This window comes from Neopelma chrysocephalum, unplaced genomic scaffold (assembly GCF_003984885.1).
Source record: "Neopelma chrysocephalum unplaced genomic scaffold, ASM398488v2 Primary Assembly neopelma1_85, whole genome shotgun sequence".
Taxonomy (NCBI): domain Eukaryota; kingdom Metazoa; phylum Chordata; class Aves; order Passeriformes; family Pipridae; genus Neopelma; species Neopelma chrysocephalum.
This window is the reverse complement of record NW_020897747.1, coordinates 5,213,409-5,232,448: the sequence shown is the minus strand read 5'-3', so window position 1 is coordinate 5,232,448 and position 19,040 is coordinate 5,213,409. Positions and strand designations below refer to the sequence as shown.

At 40.1% G+C, this 19,040-nt stretch overlaps 1 protein-coding gene across 3 annotated transcripts in view; it reads left to right on the top strand.

The window, feature by feature from the left end:
* The first annotated feature begins 4,862 nt into the window (after window positions 1-4,862).
* Window positions 4,863-19,040, top strand: part of RBM20 (RNA binding motif protein 20) — a 67,400-nt gene continuing 53,222 nt past the window's right edge. For all 3 annotated transcript variants that reach the window (XM_027692132.1, XM_027692133.1, XM_027692131.1), the window contains exon 1: window positions 4,863-4,900. In XM_027692132.1, coding sequence (XP_027547933.1) covers window positions 4,878-4,900 — 23 coding nt within the window. In that variant the 5' untranslated portion in view covers window positions 4,863-4,877. The remainder of the gene's footprint in view (window positions 4,901-19,040) is intronic.

Genomic DNA, 19,040 nt, shown 5'->3' with positions numbered 1-19,040 from the left:
TAACTATTACAGTGTTTTTAATGTTGCATTTTAAAATTGCAAAGGATATAAATTTGTTTTCCTTTGCGTGTGTTTAAATATCTTGAAGAGATTTTAGTTTTCTTTGAATTGTATAACTGTACTTTTCCTTTCTGGAGCCATTTTTGTTCTTGTAGCTTAGGAGGAAGTGTTTGCCACACAAAAATACCAAAGTGTGTTACCCCTTCACTTTAAAATGTAAAATACAGAGCTGTCGCATGCATCATGAACTCCCTGTCTAAACACACGCACATATCGGGAGGTGAGTTTAGGAGGCTTGAAACTAGCTGACTTTTTTGAAAAATAGAGTTTGTATTTGATTCCTTTCAAATTTTATTTCCAAACCAACTATCAGTGCTTTCTTTTCAAATACTTTTTAAGGAATATGCAAAACAAAAACATCTGAAAATTATCTGATAATGCCTGTAAGATCTGTGTAGAGTAACGACTGGAAAATAGGGAGGATGAAATTACAGACAGTGCAATAATCTGCCATGATACCGCAATAACTAATTAAAAATGTAATAGCTAAGTAAAAGCGTGAGGATGTTATCTTTCCCATGATATTTAGGGAAGGCACGGTCTGTCACTGCTGGGAAAAGAGTGGGCAGTTGCAGTAAACCTGCTGTACGACCCACCTGGCCTTAGGTGTGTGGTGTGGGACTGGAGGTGTGAGGATGGTTTGCCCCTGGCTCCACGGTGGCTCCACTGTCGAGGCTCCCGGTGGGGCAGGCGGGTGTCCCACAGCTCACGGGGCCGCACGGCCGCTTCGGAGCCGGAGCTCTCGCCCTCGGTGTCACCGTGGGCTGGACTGCACAGGGACCGAGAGGTCTCTGTGCCATTCCCCTTGGTGCTGTGCACATCTAACAGCAGTGGTTGCCTCTACCTCAAAGATTTTGTTAAGGATTAGAGGGCTTTAGCAAGGATTGTGTGGTTTCGTTGCTCCAAGCGTTGGAAAATGTGGTTGTGGCTTAACACGGGTAGAGGTTACAGCCCGGTGTGAAAAATGAGCTCCGAGAGGTCCCCTTAATACCGTGAATTAAATAATGTGAGTTGAAGCACAAGAAAGAACAACATAAAGGTGGAGAGAACAAAGGAGAGGAATAACACCAACAAGTAAACAGGGCACACAGGCTAGTTCTGGGAGCATGCTGGTTGCCTTGAGTAAACAATTTAATAGTAATTTGCCAGTATATATTTGGCTACTGGAAGGCTCTGCAGTATCTTGCATCTTTTTTCATTTACATATTGATTAAAAATAGAACATATTACTCTCTCTCATGTGAATGAACTGGGATACTCCCTGAGTGCAGTTTAAGATCAGTATTATAATTTAAGCCATAGAAAACACAGGTGCAGAGAACATAAATAAGATTGCACATGCTTTTGCCATTCCATATCATGAACTGCTTAATTATCCTTCTTTGCTTGTAATTGAATATATCCAAACCAGGCTTGTGTTTATGAACAGCAATGGGTGGTATTTCTTACAAGATTCCTTGATGAGATTGCCATATTAACTGAGACTCTTGACCAAAAGTCATTTTATTACCTTCTAGTCTAAGATCAGTAGGTGGGGGTTTTTTCATGGCTTGATGACAGATGAGATTAGTGCTGCACATGGGAATATTATTTGTGCTAAGATGTAAATGAAAAAGTTTTATAGCAGACAGTTAAGAAGGCTTGCACCTTTTTCTTTTTAAATGGGCATGAAAAGCATTGATGTCTGTCATCAGTGGTAATAGTCAACTCCAAGGAAAAAAACACCTGCCTGGAAGCTTCATGGGGTAGTGAAAGACTGTCTGTGTTCAGGCCCGTTGTTGTTAGTGTAAAGCCCATTTGGAAGTATCTGAGGTTGGACTTTTTGGTGATTTCTGCACAGCAAACTGATATGTCTGATTTGGATTCCCAGTGAATAAGCATCAATCTCACCAAGCCTGCCGATTGTTCTCAGCAAAGGGAGACTGCTGCGTTACTTCAATCTCTGGAAGGAGCCAACATTCTCTGTTGTGTGTCAGCTACAGGGTTTACTTTACCCGTTTCTGGCTGCGTTGCTGCTGTTTGGTGCATCAGTAGGATGCTGATGGCTGAGGTGGCTGTATTTTCTAGTAGTCTGAAGACCTCTGAATTTCAGCTTTCCTGTCAACTGGGGTTATGTGTGGCTTTCAGTGACCTTCTCAAGCTGCTAAAGTGGCCACATTTTGTTATGTGTTTGCCCACCTTGTCCGGTTGCAATTGGGACTTCTCCATTACTCCTGTAGAAATTGAGTGTATGAAAGAGGGAGGAAATCCGCATTGAAACCAGTGGACCTCTGAAGTTAGTGTCAGAATTGCAGTCAACTTGCTTATTAGTAATTAGGAGTGACATTTGACAAATAACCTTCCCCCAAAACAGACAAGAAAAGAAACATCACCTTTTCTTGAAGCTCACTATGTGGAAGCAACATACAGGCTTTTACACACTTTTTTCAATTTGGGGAGGAGCTAGGTTTATTCAGGCCAGTGTTAGGCTGGAGAGAGAGGTTTGCAAAGGGGTTACCAAGCTGTTGGAAGAATTACTGTGACATTGCTGCAGTTAGTGAGTTTGTCGTGTTGGGGCACTGGAGTGACAACGTGGCTGGTTGATCTCTTCCAGAAACCTCTGAACTCCAAGAATAAGTTTAGAGGTGATTATAGTAATGCTGTATCATTTACATAACTTATCTATCAGTAACACTTCCCATATTGTCAAGTGTGTGTGTTTATATATATATATGCCTGCTGAAAGGATTGGGTTCAAAGGATAAACTGTGACAGTGATGTGGACTCTATTTGACCTCGTAAAAAGGTAAGTACCTCCTCCTTGGCTGTAATAAAAGAAAAAGCAAATGCCTGCCTTAGCCATTTCTTCTCCCCCTACAGAGGCAATGCAGGACTTGTAAGAAAAAGGAGCAAGTCTGATTATAGCCCTTAAGCTTTTGATGACAATCTGGTTTGGTTTTTGTTCTTAAGCATTTTATGTTGTTAAAGACTGGACTCACGTTTAGGATAAAGGGCTGAAATAACAAGGATTTGGGTCACTGTTGATAGCAACGTCCATAAGTGTGGCTTTTCACCAGGCTTCATGCCATATTAATCACAGTTTGAGGGAAGTGGTGGGACTTGTCTCCTCACCATCAGTGCCCAGCCTGTGTGCTGCATGTGTCAGCACAATGCTGCTGGCAGATGGAAGAGTTGCAGTAAATATGCAGAGTTATGGTTTAAATGAAAAAGCTGTGGGAAAGGAAATACATTAATCCACTGCGGCTGTTTTTTCTTTTAAGTAAGCCTCTGTAATAAATTGTGAGTTTTTCCTGGACTTACCCTTTAAATTTCTAGATTCCTTTCTTGAGCAGAGGATGGAATAGAACAGGAATTGAACTGAAGCATAAAAAAATAAAATGCAGAAGCAACTGAAAATTAAATTAGGTCATGTATGTGGAAAGCAATTATCTTCCATGTAGCCTTTTTTCTGAACATACTTAAGGAAAACCTAGTCTAGCAGATCATAAAATATGCACTATGCATACAAGTGTATCATCTGTTCAGGTCATCTGATGGTGTGGAACTGATGTTTAGGAAGTACTTTAAAGCCAGAAAAAAATAGATCCCTGAAATATGGGAAGAGCTAAACTTGAGGAATGATTGAGTACAAGCTTGATCTTTGCAAGAATACTAAATGTTTGATCTTTTAATTCGTTGGGATTTAGGTACTTTCTTCCTACATAATCAGGAATTTCATGTCTGATTCTCTTTGTTTGATGTTCTCAGTTTTAAGAACATTTAGCATATAATTACTCTCACCAAAAAGGAGAGGATGTTGACTATTTTACAAAACTTTTTTTTAAATTCAAAACTATTAATATAGTTTTGAAAGCGCTCTTATGTCTCAGATGCCTAATTTTTGTTTTGATTCTTATGTCATCATTTTGTTATTTCCTTCAGTTGCCACAATTTTTGTATCCTGGAAGGACCAGATATACTAAGAAGGCAATTTCATGTGCCATACAAATGTGGAAGAAAATAACATATTTTTCTCTCCCATGTCCCCATCTCCATGCATTGTAAATCACCTTTGAGGTGCATGAAAACTTTATTCCTTACTTTTGCAGAGGCCCCTGCTCAGTGTGGCAGCAATGCAGGACGCTTTCTGTTCCAGTGCAGTGTCTCCAGTGTCTCCATAGGGTTAGGAGGGGGAATGTTTAGGCTCTTGTTCTCTGTGGATGCCACAGCTGCTGTTGGGATATGTGGCACAGCCAGTTTGCCTGTTTGATGTTGATGTGGGTGTTGCTGCAAGGGCTGGTGACAAGTGACTGTGCAATGAGGACATGGGTAGCAGGAGGCTAAACTTTCTGTGCAGAAGTGCTGTTAAAATGGAATAAAATGCCTGCTCAAAACAGGGTAGGAGTGGCAGAGCCCGCTCACAAAGCTGAGCTCAGAGGTGGGCACTGATCCAAGCCTAACGTATCTACAAGCTGTGCCAGTTGCTTTTGATCCTTATTGGGATAGATGAAGCTATGGCAGAGGTCTGTGTTGTTACATCTAGACCCATTTTTTGTGCTCAAGCCAGTTTATTTTAAGCTATCTTGAAATATCTCTATGCTGCACCATAGTGGGTAATGTATGCAAAGTCGTGCATCTCAGTGCTATCAGTTGCAAATTGCTCTTCTGTCACATGGAAACCTTGCGAGGAAAAAAGATAAATAGATGTAAATGGTGTAAAACTCAAGCTAAACTGTTGCTGACTCTTAAATATTGGTCTCTTGCTTTCCAGAAATTTTGTGGAAGCTGGAAATACTCTAGGAAAAGGTGGCCAGCTAAGGACACTGCTGAATTAAGCCATGGCTTATGTGTGTTCTGTTGTGTGAGTAATTTCATATCCTCCTAAGAGCTTGTTGATCTTTTTACAAGGGTTTGATGTGAAAAAAATCGGGGCAGAGGATGATGCAAAATATGTATTACACAGCCAAGTCATGCACAGTGAAATGGGTAAACCCCATGTGCATGTGCCCTGCGGGCACCTCCTCATTGGTTAAATGTTATTTTGGTCAGGTCTGTTACGATACTTGTATGCATGATCAATTTTGTTCACCTTCTTGTGGCTTTTCAACACTGAAAACACATTGAAAAAATGCAAAGGTTACCTTAATAAGCTCACAGTCAGGAAAACCGTAGCAGAACAGATTTTTTTTCTTTTTTTTTTCCTCTGTCTGCTTTTTTTCTTTCCTTTTTTTTTCTTTTTTTTTTAATGTCACTGAAGTACATTGTGAGCAGAATAGCTTCAAGTTCAGCTCTCAAAGCAGCTTTTGTCTTTAGACAAAAATCCCTTCCAGAGGAAAGTTGTGTGCTGGCCAGCGCTAGCTCTGATGCAGATGGGGCACCTAATTCCCTTGTGAAGGAAAAATTGTAGTCATGTAAAAAGGAGGAGATGCAGATGTTTTTCTTGTTCAGATCCTCTGCTCAGTTAATGCTGTACTATGCACCATGTGTGCACCGTGCCATGTGGATCCTGCAATTCTCAGAGAGGCTTTCTTTAAATGTACACTGCAGCATTCCAGAGCTGTGGCGACACAGATGCCCATCACAACCTTTCTCTTTCATGCTTCTTTTCTAGTGCTTGATCTGTGCCAGATACAAAAGTATCTTAGAAATTGGGCTTTTACAGACTAATTTTCCTTGTTGCTTGTGTTCTCATGTGATCTTTAGTCCTTTTTCTTGCACAAGTTGCATTTGTTTGTTGTTAGATAAAAGGTGTGATTTCTTACTTGCAACCACAGGACTGCAGTCTGAAGTTTCATTATTGTTTGCACAAATTTCTGCCACCGTTGCATTTTGAGATACAGAATGTGAATCTCTTCTACTCCACAAGTTGACAGATTACTTTCCTTTTAAGTATTTAATTGTTTTGTAGCTTGTCAAAGTAAGATACCCCAGATGTTTCCACCCTACCAGAGTAGGTATTTAAGAACAGCCTGATGTCTTGTTGGGACAGTAAACCATGATTCTGGCCTCTTGTCTGAGTGCTTTGTGAGCAGTGTACCTAGTGGAAATATCTGCTGACACATATGGAGACTGAGAGGAAGGATAATACTATGTTACTGAGGCTATTTCAACATCAAGGAAACAAATTCTTCAGCTGAGGCAATGAATTCCTCAGTCTGTTGGAAAATAAGCTTCAACTTAATTATCTAAAACATTTTTAAAGTACCTTTTGTTGCACTGGAAGAAGAGAACATAGCTATCTTACACCAGCTGTCTTTTTGGTAAGTGTCCGTACATAGACTACCAGAGGCCGTGACATTCCTCTTACCCCATCTTGATAATCTGAAAATCTTCTGTGCTGGAGCATCTGCTCCAGGGCAGTAATGTAGGAACGTCAGATAAATTCTGTATTTCATTCCCTGGTGGATACATTAGCCAGCAAGTTACACAATAATCTTGTGTGAGGAAAAGGAGTTACACCAAAACCTAATGGGATCTTTTCCCTAGGAATCAGAAAATTAGAAATACATTAATCACAGTACATAAAGATATTGATGACTAGAAGAAATGGGACTGACTCTTGACATGATTGCATTATCTAAGAAAGAAATTTTACACTAATCTTCAGAAAGAGTACTCTAAGCCCAATGCTTAATCCTGTATTATATCAGAGCCCTAGCTCTGCAGCACTTGAGCTGTAGAACTCCTTTCTGCTGGGTTAGTAGCAGCTTTTCTTGGTCTGTCCTGAAATTTGGGGCCTTGTTGCATGACAGGATAAACCTTCTAAATTTGAGGATCATCTGCTGTTTTGTTTCCTGAAATACAGTGTCCCTCTACCATAGTTTTTCTTTCAAGTTTTATTGCTTTTTTTTTTTTTTTTAATATGAACATGTGAGAGTAGCACTGTTGTTCTGATCACCTCCCAAAAGCAGCAGGAGCTCTGCATGTTCACCTGCGTAGCATTGAACTCCCTTTATCTTCAGGCATTGGAACAACCTACCCAGAGAGGTGGTGGATTCACCATCCCTGGAGGTTTTTAAAAAGAGATTGGACGTGGCCCTTAGTGCCATGATATAGTAATTGGAGTTGGATCAGGGGTTGGACTTGATGATCTTAGAGGTCTCTTCCAACCCTACCGATTCTATGATTCTATGATTAGCAGAGCAAAACTGAAAGCTTGAAAATGAGTTGAGGGGACAAGAGAGGCAGGAATCTGATGTGCAGGAGATCCATATTGCCCTACACATGTAAGGATCATACTGCCAAAAGGGTTTTTAGTCTCTTGGATATCATGAGTCCAAAGAGACATACATCAACCAGTTGAACATGGTTTTTAACCAGCCAATTTCAGTTTCCTACCGATGGTTATCATGATGTGTTTTAGCATGTTCATCAGAGGGCTGTGAGGCTTTTAGCCTTCCTCTGAACTGACTACTGCTGCAGATACAACAGCTTTGTTCATCAGTAAGTTAATATTCATTTTATTGAATGACATTAAGTATGCTGATTAAATAGTAGTTGCAGTCAGTAAGTTCTAACAAAATTAGCACCAAGTGCCCTGTTTTTTCTCTTGATGAATCAGATCTCTGAAAACCTGTTAGAACTCAGTCTCTTTCTTAAGAGTCTCCCTGTTTGTCTGTAAAGACATATCTCAAGACATCAGACATCTTGCCCTTGTTCACCTCTCCTGTGCTCTGTTAGTCTTCAGAAGCTCTCTGCAGCCCATGGCATTGCTCTTCAGGAGGTTATTCAAGCGTGCTGGAATGCAAAGTGACCTCCGCTCTTAACTAATGCTATGGAGATCAGTGGGAATGCAGCAGCATATCCCAGCAGTAAATCTGGCATCCTTAATTTCAATTACATGTATTTTTCTAAATCACTTGTGCAACCAGGCTGAAGTTTGGGCTCCATTTGGCTCAGCAGTGTAAGCTAATTCGAGGACTATGAACAAATCTTACTTTTCAAAATTGTCTGCAGTTCAAACTGCATTGTCAGGAACACAGATTTTGGAGATATTGAGCTGCATCAATAAGCAGTTGAATGAAGCAGCCTAAAATTTATTTCCCTTGTAAGATTTTTTTAAACAAATTTGACACCTCACACAAGAGCTCCATTGCACAAAAGTATGTGAGAATGATGCATAATTATGTTGTTGCACAACCCAAAGTGCTTGCCAAGGAGTAGATAACTATAATCTTCACAGATGTGGGAGATAATAAGGTGTTAATCTATTTATTGTCCCAGCTACTAATATGAGCAAACATCTGATTATTTTGAGAGGTACATATGTATGTGAATATATGTAATAAATAATTTCTCCCGCGTTCCATTCCAGGACAAGATTATTATAATGTGCTGGTTTTGGCACAGAATGTGAAATCATTTGGAAGATAAAGTCAGTGCAGAATGTGTCAGCTTGCTTTTTAGAGCAGTGTCCCTCTATGAAAAAACAGAGCTTGTATTGTGTGATCTGAACAATTGGGCTTTTTCTTGCAAGCATTTAAGATATAAAATTTCTGACTCATGTTTTTTTTCCTCTTAGATGATCCAAGCAGGAGCTCCCTGCTTAAGGGGCAGAGCCTCTACATCATTCACAGCTGAGATTTTTGAGTAGCTTTGGCCCTTTGGCTCAGGAGGCTGAGCTGGAGGAACTCCCTGCAGAGAAGCTGGAGTTCCTGATGGTTTCAGCAACATGTGCCCGGGTTCCCAGGGCACCCAGCCTGGGATGGAGGCAGGAGCTGAGCCTCAGCTGCAACCAGTGCTTCAGGTTCCTGCCTCCACAAATGCAAAACTCAGTCATGCACTGCCCAGCACCTTGCTGACGATCCAGCAGACCAGCCCTGACAGCCCTGTCCACAGCCAGTTCTCCCAGGGCTTGCCAGGTTGGCAGCTGGATGATGAAGAACCAGTAGCCCAACCTTGGAGACTGCAGACTATAGTAATCTGTCAGGAAACCCCAGGAGACCTGCCAGTGTTGTCTTGCCCAGTACTTTTGCACAGAATGTTTTGATGGCAAATGAATTAAGGACTCAGAGACAACACTTTTAAAGGCATAAGTGTATGGTTAAGAGAATGCATTCTTTTCTGTGGAAATAAGTAGAAATCTTTTTCTTGGCTTCACCAAAATTTGGAATAACATCAGGATGGTTGTTTTTAGTTGCCCTGATTCTCCTAGGGAATGAGGTTGAGGAGGTCATGGTAGCTATTTATGTAGTAGATACTAATTCACTGTGTAAAATCATTTGCATTAGTATTTATCTAAGGATGATAAGTGATGCAGACTGAGCTTGGGTTCTCATGGACATTAATTGCTAGAAGACTTGTGTTCACACAAATAACAAACAAGAATTCATCCAGAATAATTTATGTGGTAAACTGGAATTGGTGAGGAATGGAGTGATCATTCTGTTTTGAAAGTCAGATTTCAAAATTGTTTTCTGTGTTTAGAGAATGGATTCCAGGTGGGGCTGTTTACCTGATTTAGATGCAAGATGATCTATGCATTATTTAACATTAATTCATTATGAAGAGAAGAAAAATGGATGTCTGTTTTGACTTCAGAAGTTCAAATTCTCTTAATTAGGCTTATAAAAAAGGCCCAAACTTGTTTTAGTTTCTTGTGGTAATTAGCCAGAGAAATGTTGCATTGTTCCCAATCTAGGCAGTCCAAAATCCAAATTATAACCATCACGTGACTTTATTTGTTGACCATGAGTTTTATCTATTAACTGTACAGGACATCAATCAAAGGTGACTTAAAATCTAGGCTTATCATATTTGTGTTGTGGTAGGCAAATATAATAATGCAGTATTCCCAGGGAGAATTGCTTTGATTTGGAAAAACATGCAATTCCTTCCTCCATCCTTTGTATTATTACCAGGTAGAACAGTAGAGCAGCTTTGCTGGGCTGAGCTGCAGTCACTGTTTAATAGAGCAGAAAAGACCCATCACAGAGCATTTGAGTCCTGATCCTGTAAATCATTACCTGTGATAAAATTCTTGTGTTTGCCCAAACCTGATCAGTTAAGATCTTGTTGCCTTTTGCAGCGTCCCTCAGCCTCCTACCCAAGGCAGTCGGCAAGGCAGAGGTGGGCCAGGGGACTTTTTTAGAAACTTCTTCATGAATTTGCAGTTGGGACATAGAAAGAAGATGATAGACAACAAGAAACTAATACAAACATAATAAGTGATAGAAGCAGAAGAGGAGATATTTCAAAATGCTGTGCGAAAAAAATGGCTTTGCATTTCATATCTGAATATTTCACAGGGATTTATGAATACATGCAGGGTTAATTTGAGGTGAAATAATATTGAAATGGATAAAATGTGAAGTGGTTGTTATTCAGTAATGTATCCAATTCTCAAGTCTGGGTTCCTGAATTCTTTCTTCTTTCTTTCTGCAGAAGGGCTTCTTATGTTTTCCAGATAACTTAATTACCTGCTGTTTCTGTGAGGTTTCTGGGGGGTTTTGGCTCTGCATGTCTAATTGGCACTTCCCACTTGAAGACCTGAGCAGCATGGAAAGCCTGTAACTCTGAGGGCAGCAAGTCCCCTGTATGTTTCTGTAGGCACAAGGGTTGAAAGACACACTTGAAAGACACCACAAAGGTCATTGCTGTAGTGTTCACTCAGAAACTTTATGGCTGATAGAGAAGGGTTAAATTTATTTGCCTGTTGGAGAGTAATAAACAGTTGTCACTGATCATAAATTATCTCAACTGCAGGTGGTCTTTGGTAACCACAAATGCAGACTTTATGACCTATGTTCAAGCTAGTAAACACTCCAGTGCATCTCTGCTGGCTGGGCTAAAAATAGGCCCTAACCCCAGTGAAATCTACTTTAAGGCTTTCTGTGCTTAAATAACATTTGTGTTTTACTATCTGCACTGCAAGAGGGTCTGAGTAAGAGGGCATGATCAAAATAGTTTAAATCCTTAGGGAAAATAAGAAAAGTCTAGGGGAGAAGTGATTGCAGCAGCCATGTGTGAAGGCTGATGGCTAACACTATGAAGATTTGTTTATATTTGTACCTTGAAATTATGTCAGTGCTAGAAGCAAGGAAGCAATATCCTTGCAACATCTCTAAAATCTCAATCAGCATCATTGCCATTTGCTTGAAATTGTTCCTCAGTGTTTAGATTATTTTTATGCTGCAGGATAATTATTTTTATGTAATCATGATTCCAATTAATTATTAGAAATCTTAGGACTCCTGCATATGGTTATGAATTGTAGCTGCAAGACAAAGAAATGCATCAAGCCTTAGAATAGACAAGCAGTCCTCCTTTCCTGACACGTTTCTGGAAGTTGCAGTTATTTAACCTGTGCAATGTTTCACTAATATCTAGATAAGCTTAAATGAGCAGTGAACACCTGGGCTTTAGAGCACTATTGATTTAACTTGTTGAAGGCTTACTGAAGTCACATGGGTACACTTCTTGCTAGTTAAGTGTGTGTGCGAACCCAATTCGTTTAAGAAAATGCCAGTGTCGTGGTCCTGCTTATGGTGGGTTTGCTCAGTTTCTCTGCCTTCCCTCTCTTTGCTCACATGTAAAAAGTACATTACACTCAATAGTCAACAATCCAAAACCGCAAAACATAACTAAGCAGAATTACTAAAGCACCTTGGAGTTCTTGAAAAAAGAAAAGACTCTGCAGATTGAAACACCAAAGACTAATTTTGGGGTGGTAAGTCCAGCAATACAAATCTTTAATACAGTAAATCCAGATTGAGGTGATTTCTCAAGCTCTTACAGTGTTGCAAGATGGGGAGGAGTTTGAACAGCAAGAATTAGTTCTGTGTATATTTGCACAGTACATACCAAAACCTCTACATTTTTCTGGACTGGTAGGCACTAAGACACAAAGTATTTTGCCTGGAATCTGTTTTATAATTTCCCCAGAAAATGCTATCCCCATGCAAGCAAGGATGTTAGCGGAAGGGGTGGGATTCGCTTGCATCTTTCCTCAGCAAAACACTGAGGCTCGTTCTTATCCCCTGGCAAAAGTGGGAAGGAAGAAGGAAAGTTATAAAGATCAGCGTGGTGAAGTGCTGACAGTATTTCCAAACAGTGTTTTTATTTTATTTGCATTATTATGAATTATGATTGACCAAATTGTTTGGCCTCACAGGTAGGTTTGTCTACTTACAATTCCTTATTCTGAAGACCCTCTAGCTGTTAAATTGATGTTGTGTTCATTCCAATGCCCAGGAGTTCATCCATGTTGTCCGCTTTTAACGAATGGTATTAGGATACCAGTAGTTTTGGATAGATGTGGTCCACTGTCCTGTGGATCTCAGTTATCTATGCCTACCTTTATCCAGAGAGCTAAGTCATTATATTATAAAAAGAGAAGACACAATAAATGTTAGTTTGTATGGAATTAATTTAGTTTAGTTTAATCACAAATGATTCACTATGCCTTGTTCTGAAAGCATGTGTGCACATTTGCTCCAAGAAGAACCTTAAGACAGGTTATGGGAATAAAATTATTCCTGTGCTTTTTTCTTTGGAGAGTCTGACTCTAGGCATTGAACTACTCACAGTTGGGTTTAAAATAACCCAAAGGGAAGATGGGAGGTATATTGTTTCTATTGTAAGGTTGGCTACAGAGAATTTTTTATAGGGGTTACTCATACTAAATTATAGCACTCAGAGTAATTTCTCTTTCTATAACTACTCTGAATGGGCAAATGGAGAGATAGAAAAGGGTTCCTTACATTCTTTCTTGGATTTATGTTTTTTCAGTGTACCAAATTAGCTTCTGTGCTGTGCTCTGTAGCTTATAACAATCGCTTGCTGCTCTTCATGTGGGAACGTGCAATCCAGTTCTGCTAGGCCTGTCTTGACTCCTTGGAAACAAAAAACAACTTGCCCATCCACACGTAAATGTTACAAACTGCAAATTGCACAGGGGCAAGTGAATTCCTTTTTGCATCTGTTTCTATGGCAGGTTGATGTTCCAGGTTATTTATATCCTGCAGTCATTGCCAAAGATATGATGTAATTTCCTAACTTGTGGCCTCATGACTACTTGCTGATGTTATTCTGTTTCACAAATAGCATGAATGAAATACAAACTTTGTACACCTAAAAGAAATCTTGTCTCATCTGCTTCTCCCACCTGTTGTCTCTCCATATCTGTAGAAGATGCTGCTGCCATTGCTGCCTTTAGAGATCACGTGGCGAACTGCTCCTCCAAGGGCAGTTCTTGTATGTGCCAGTCTGTGAGAAATTCGAAATACCTTTTCTGTCTTGTGCTTATATATACGTCGTAGGCTCAGGGTTCATATATATCCCAAGACACTGGTGCCTATGGTTTTATCTGTTTGCATATGTATTTCAGCTGGTCCAATAGCCTCCCATTTCTTCATCTGACAGGCTTACGCAATTTTAAATCCACTGCCCTTGTAAAAACAATAATTTTATGGTTTATAGCTGTGTGGCGTGTGCACAGTAGGCTAAGCTGATTGGTAACACCAAGGTTTCCCGTGAAGCCGGTGGGATTGACAGCCACAGCTTGATGATGAAGACAGATGGAAATCTGCTGTGTCTGCAGGCGGTCATGCCCAGCAGGTTTTAAGGCTGCAGTTATGTGAACACCAGTCACACAGTGAAGTCCAGGCCCCAAACCTCTGGTCCTTGGAACTGGTGGGATATGGAGGAATGAAAACAGCTTTCCCTAAATGCCTTTTATTGTTAGGCTTCTTGGCTTGCTGCTTTGGAGAGTTAACACAAGATGCTGGTAGTAAGAAAAGCAGCAATCTCGTTGAGGTGAGGAGTGAAGTCTAGATGTATTTCTCCTGCTTTCCTCAGTGAGGACCCAGGCTACCTCTATTTCACTTCTGTTGTTGATGCATTTGCTGAGTACGTGTCAGGAAAAGCTGCTGTCACTTGACGTTGCTTGTGTGCAATGACTGTTACCTCTTCTGGTGAGCTAGGCCAGGGCAGGTGGTGAGCAGGGTTAGTGGTTGTGTTTGGTCGTGTGTTGTGGTTGTCTCTTCTGAGGCACTGGGATCTGAATGCCGGTTTTAATCAATACAAAGAAATTTTCCCTTATTCCTCTGTGTCTCTTAAGACAGATAACCAGAAGCAACATTTTTTTTTTCCAGCCAAGAATAGGAAAAAATTTGTTTCGTGCCCATTGCTCATCTGCAAGAACATTTAAAAAAATACATTGTTCTCATTTTCCTTTACATTTCACATATTTTTGTTTTTATTTTTTCCTTCACACCAGTTTTAAATCAAAGTATGGACCATTTCAATAGGAAAATGTATGTTTAATTTCTTTATATTTGCCTCCTTTTTTTACCATACAGATGCAGTCACTGTAAGTGTGTGACAGTGGGATACAATTATTTACCTTTACAAAATAACATCCATGTTTTGATAGCTGGCTTTAGTCTCTCCATCATCATCTAATTTTGGGTTTACAGCTGGGACCTTTTTAGCTTTCTACTCTTACCTGCACAAAATGTCTCTAGATGTAGCTAAGAAAAATATCCTGTTCATCTTGGTTCTGATCTATAACCAGAAGATAATTGTCAGGAAAAAGGAAGAAAGATGTGCAGCATCCTATGAACTGTTTTGTTATAAGCCAACAAAATTCATCCTATTAGTAGAGCCCAAGCACAACTCTGGGCCAGGTTCCAGGGAGCTGCAGAGCTCCCTGCATGCAGCAGCTCATACCTCACAAACTGTAAGGCAAAGCATGTCTGGACATTACAAGAAGCAGATATGAAGGCATTGAATTAACATTTCATTTACAAGATTGGGTGCTGTTGCTAAGTCAAATGTACAAACTGAGCTCAGATTGCTGTGAACAGACTGATCCCCTATTACAAAATACGTTAGAGAGAAATTGCTCACATGGCATTGGTGGGTTGTGGGAGACCAACAGGAGGGAGCTGATATTCTCAGTCATTTTAAGAAATGTTGCTGAACCCTTGGGGAGCTATTTGTGTGACTAGGGTCATAAAGCTGGTGAGATATTTCGATGGTCAAACCAGTGCCAGGTCAGGTTATTGTGACTGAGCAGTGCTTTGAGCATTAGATGCAGCTCTTGCAAGGGAGCTCACCCAGCCCCAGTGGAAGCAAGTTTACATTTGCCTAAGCCAGGGCTCTGCCGTCGTACTTTCTGGTCCTTGCCTTGCTATGTGGTGCCCATTCACTTCCCTCTCTGCTCACGTGGTCATCCAGACTCCTAGAAAAAAAAAAGAGAAATGATGCTGGATGTTACAGTATTAAAGAATTGATGAGTAACTCATATCCACTGAGTTTTGACTGCATAAGGATTAATTTGATAATCAAGTTCTGGAAAAGAATCCATTAAATAAAACCAGAGACTGATGGGAACTAGTCTGTTGTATGGCATTGTGTGGGAGGAGAAGGAAAACAGATATGGAATATTTAAAAATGGGCCATTCAATATGCCAGAGATCTGATGCAGCCAATAGTAGCACACTTAGCATTGCTAAAAACAGATAATAATCTTCTAATGCAAAAACCACAGCACACAGTACCAGCTGAACCCATTTCAGACGTCATGAACAGGGATGCAGATGAATTGATCAAGGGAGTGAGATTTGGTGGTTGCCTAGGGACCAGTGAGCATGACCTACTTCCCAATGAAGAGGCTTATGCTGGTTTGTACGGGTAACACGCTGATTTGGTGTTTCTGAAATGCTGGATTCATCACTCTCAGGAAAATCTTTTGAGCAGAGTTGATAAGGAAGAAAAAAATAGAAGTGAATAAATTAAATTGGAGTTCTGTTAAGAAACACTTGCAAAATATCTACTGCACTCTTCCCACTCAAAAACTGAAAAACCAACAGGGGCGTTCTGGCTGGGAAGTTGAAAAAAATCCATGGTTGATGAAAGAATGAGATGTCTCAGGAGAAAGACACTAGAAAGGAATGAGACCAAGTACCAGCTAAAGAGACTGTAAATGAACTAGAATTAATGCAAAAAAAAGCAGAACTGCTCAATAAATATCTCACTTTTCAACCAATACTTCATTTTCTATTTGGAAAAGAGCAGGATAACCTTGTTGTATCGAATGAGGAGGATACAGTACACACTTAAGTCAATATTTAGTAAGGATATAGTAATGTTTTTCCTAGTAGAACTGCACTGAAAATCAGCCCATCTGGTTAGCTGCACCAAAGATCTGAGAAGTTGGATCCCGAAGTTCCTAGAGATTTTCACCCTGAGAATGTAATTAAAAAATCATGGAATGTGGGAATAAATTCAAACTGAGGAAGAAGGGCTAACTATTGAAAAATGATGACTGGGGTGGTCTGTGTAGCTGTAGTGGGGTTAGTCTAATAAAAGTAAGGGAAAATATTATAGGAATTTTTAAGGTGAATACAATTGATAAAGACAATTGAAATAACAAAAGCTTAGAGGGTAGAAGTGTGATTATTTCAGTCAGTGTAATCTTCTATTAAAAGGAGTTAGCTGAACTTTTTTTTCCAGAGATTTTTGGTTTTGTTTGATAAAGGTAGATAAATAGATAGTGAGATTTCATGTTTGCAATGTATTTTGCTTCATACCTCCTAGTCTTTTTATTTTTAGGGAAGAAACACGTTTTCTGTACAACTTCTGACTGTATTAAAAAAAACCAAACTTAGAACTATGTCCAAGAACCAATGGTGGTAGTGAATTTCCTTCAGAAAGGGATCTATTCAGTGTGATACCATAGAGACTTGGAAACAGTCTTATTCAGCATTTTCACCAACAGTTTGGATTAAATCTAGATGTTGTTCACTATGGGGGCATAAAGATTACCACAGTTTTGAATAAGACTGTAACCTCAGTTTGTGCAGCAAGCTGAGTCCTTGTTAACACAACATATTTTGAAGCCAAATCCCAAGTAATAAGTTCAGAAATGTGTATTTAAGTTGAAATAAAATTCCATTTCAATAGTGAGGGTAATTAGCCACTGCAGCGCATCAGAAGGAGACAAACCCAATCAATTCTCCCTCTGGTGACTAACCTAGATCAAGACAGTGGTGTTTTGCAGGAAGTCTTGCTCCCAAGCAAATGCAAATTACTGGGTTAACGAGGTGAAGCATCCCATATTGTGGCACACAGGGCAATGCAGGGTGACCCCATGGTGTGTCCAGACTTGAGCTTTACAAAACTGGTTTTACCCAGCATTATGAGAGGAGGACTGGAAAAGGCAGATGAGGCCGTGTCAGGATTGAACCAAAGCATGCAAAAGGAAAAAAAGCTTGAAGAAGCTGTTTCCAGATAGAGACAGGGAACTCAAATTGCATTTATCCAGCGGAAGACAAGGAAAAGATTAAAAGAGGAGAAGTGGTAAAAAGTGGTATAAATCTCTCATCATCCCCAACTGCTTTGTCTCTCATTGACTTTGATCTCTGGCTCATGAGCAAAGATTTTTTCTGAATTCCAGTTTGTGTTCTTTTTAGAGTCATGGAAACAGCTTGATCACCAGTAGTCAACACTGAGTACTGCCTCCTCATGCCATGTCATCATATCCTGCTGTGTTGCCCACAGCCATGTCAGAACGAAAACCAAGACAGGCTGGGGATGACCCCGATTTGTCTCTTGCTAGAGCAAAACAAGCCCTGTGTGAGGAATGCTGAGATATTTGATGGTTCAGGTATGCCAGTCTCCAAGCTCTCAGACAGGGGATAACTTGCAGTGGTTCCACGTTACCATAAATAGGGCTGTCCACACGCTAGTGAGCAGCCTATGATGGAATGTAATAAAGGTCACAAGTCTATGAGTGTCTGGATCTTGTGTGTTTGCTGTTGCAGTATCAGAGGCTTGTCTTTAGTTTTCTCTCAAGCTGAAGATATTTAGGTTCTGTAGGGGCATTTGTACTGGACAAGTAGACGTCATGCAAATACTGTATATGACTCAGCTGTTGTGTGTTGTCTTTGATGTAGAGGAGGCTCATAACTTAATGGAGTGTGAAGAGATGTTTATCTAGGTCATTTTGCTCATACTGAAAGATTAGCTCCTCCAAAGTGAGTGTGTACATGTCACAGCAAGGATTTTTGCTTTCTTTTGCTGAACACTTTATCTTACAGTGAGGGTGCAGCAAGTGCTGCCCTGGAGTAAATATGTAGATCTAATACCATACTACAGAGCTTCATTGACTTGTAGTGTCCGGGGCCTAAATCCACCAAAGAATTTGAGTATTTCTTATATCGGAAGCAACAGAAGCGGTTATTTGATTTATTCTTCTGCCTTAAACCACTGAATGTTAAACACATGCTTCAGTGGCCTGGAGGAATTAGTGGGAAAGAAAATAATTATGTGATTTTTAGTTTTTTTTTTTTTTAATTAAAGTATTGTGGCTTTTTAGCAAGTTTTCAGCTCTAACCGTGGGTGGTAATGCTGCTTCAAAGAAACTGGAGTATCTTTTGAGGGAGGTTTATAAAACTTTGATAAGGAAATCTTAAGTTTGTGGCCCTGTTAGGGTGTTTAATTCAGTGTTCGAGAAAAGAGATAATTGTTCATAAGCTGTGAAACGTCAGATTACAGTTGGGAAGGTTCCTCTGTGCTTCACCTAAAGCAAGTTACGTTGAGCTGAATGAGAGCCTTGGGTTGGAATTGCTCTGGTGGTGTAGAGGACCCTGTGCTTTTACGTGGATGTAGGTGTTGTGAAGCCAGTGGGCTTTGCCCTGGGGCCAAGAGGTGAAGTATTTGCTATTGGTAGACCAGTGAGGTGAGTTTTAATTCAGAGCTCTGAGACCTTTCACAGGTACAACCTCCATATTCTCGTAAGGCTTCTTGAAAACATCGAGATTTTTTTCATACTGCACTTCTTAATAAGGACTAAACTGATACACTTCTAGCAAGTTCTTCCTCTTTCTTTTTTGAACAATGCTGTGAACATCTAAAGGAAGAAAAGAAGACACAGGGATCTACCATAGCGGTGGTGAGTGGCTTAGAGCTTAAATTGGGCAGGTTTGATGGTGAAGGTGCAAGATCCCTGACCTTCAGAGAACATGACAGTTCTACAAATCATTGCCCCTGGGTAA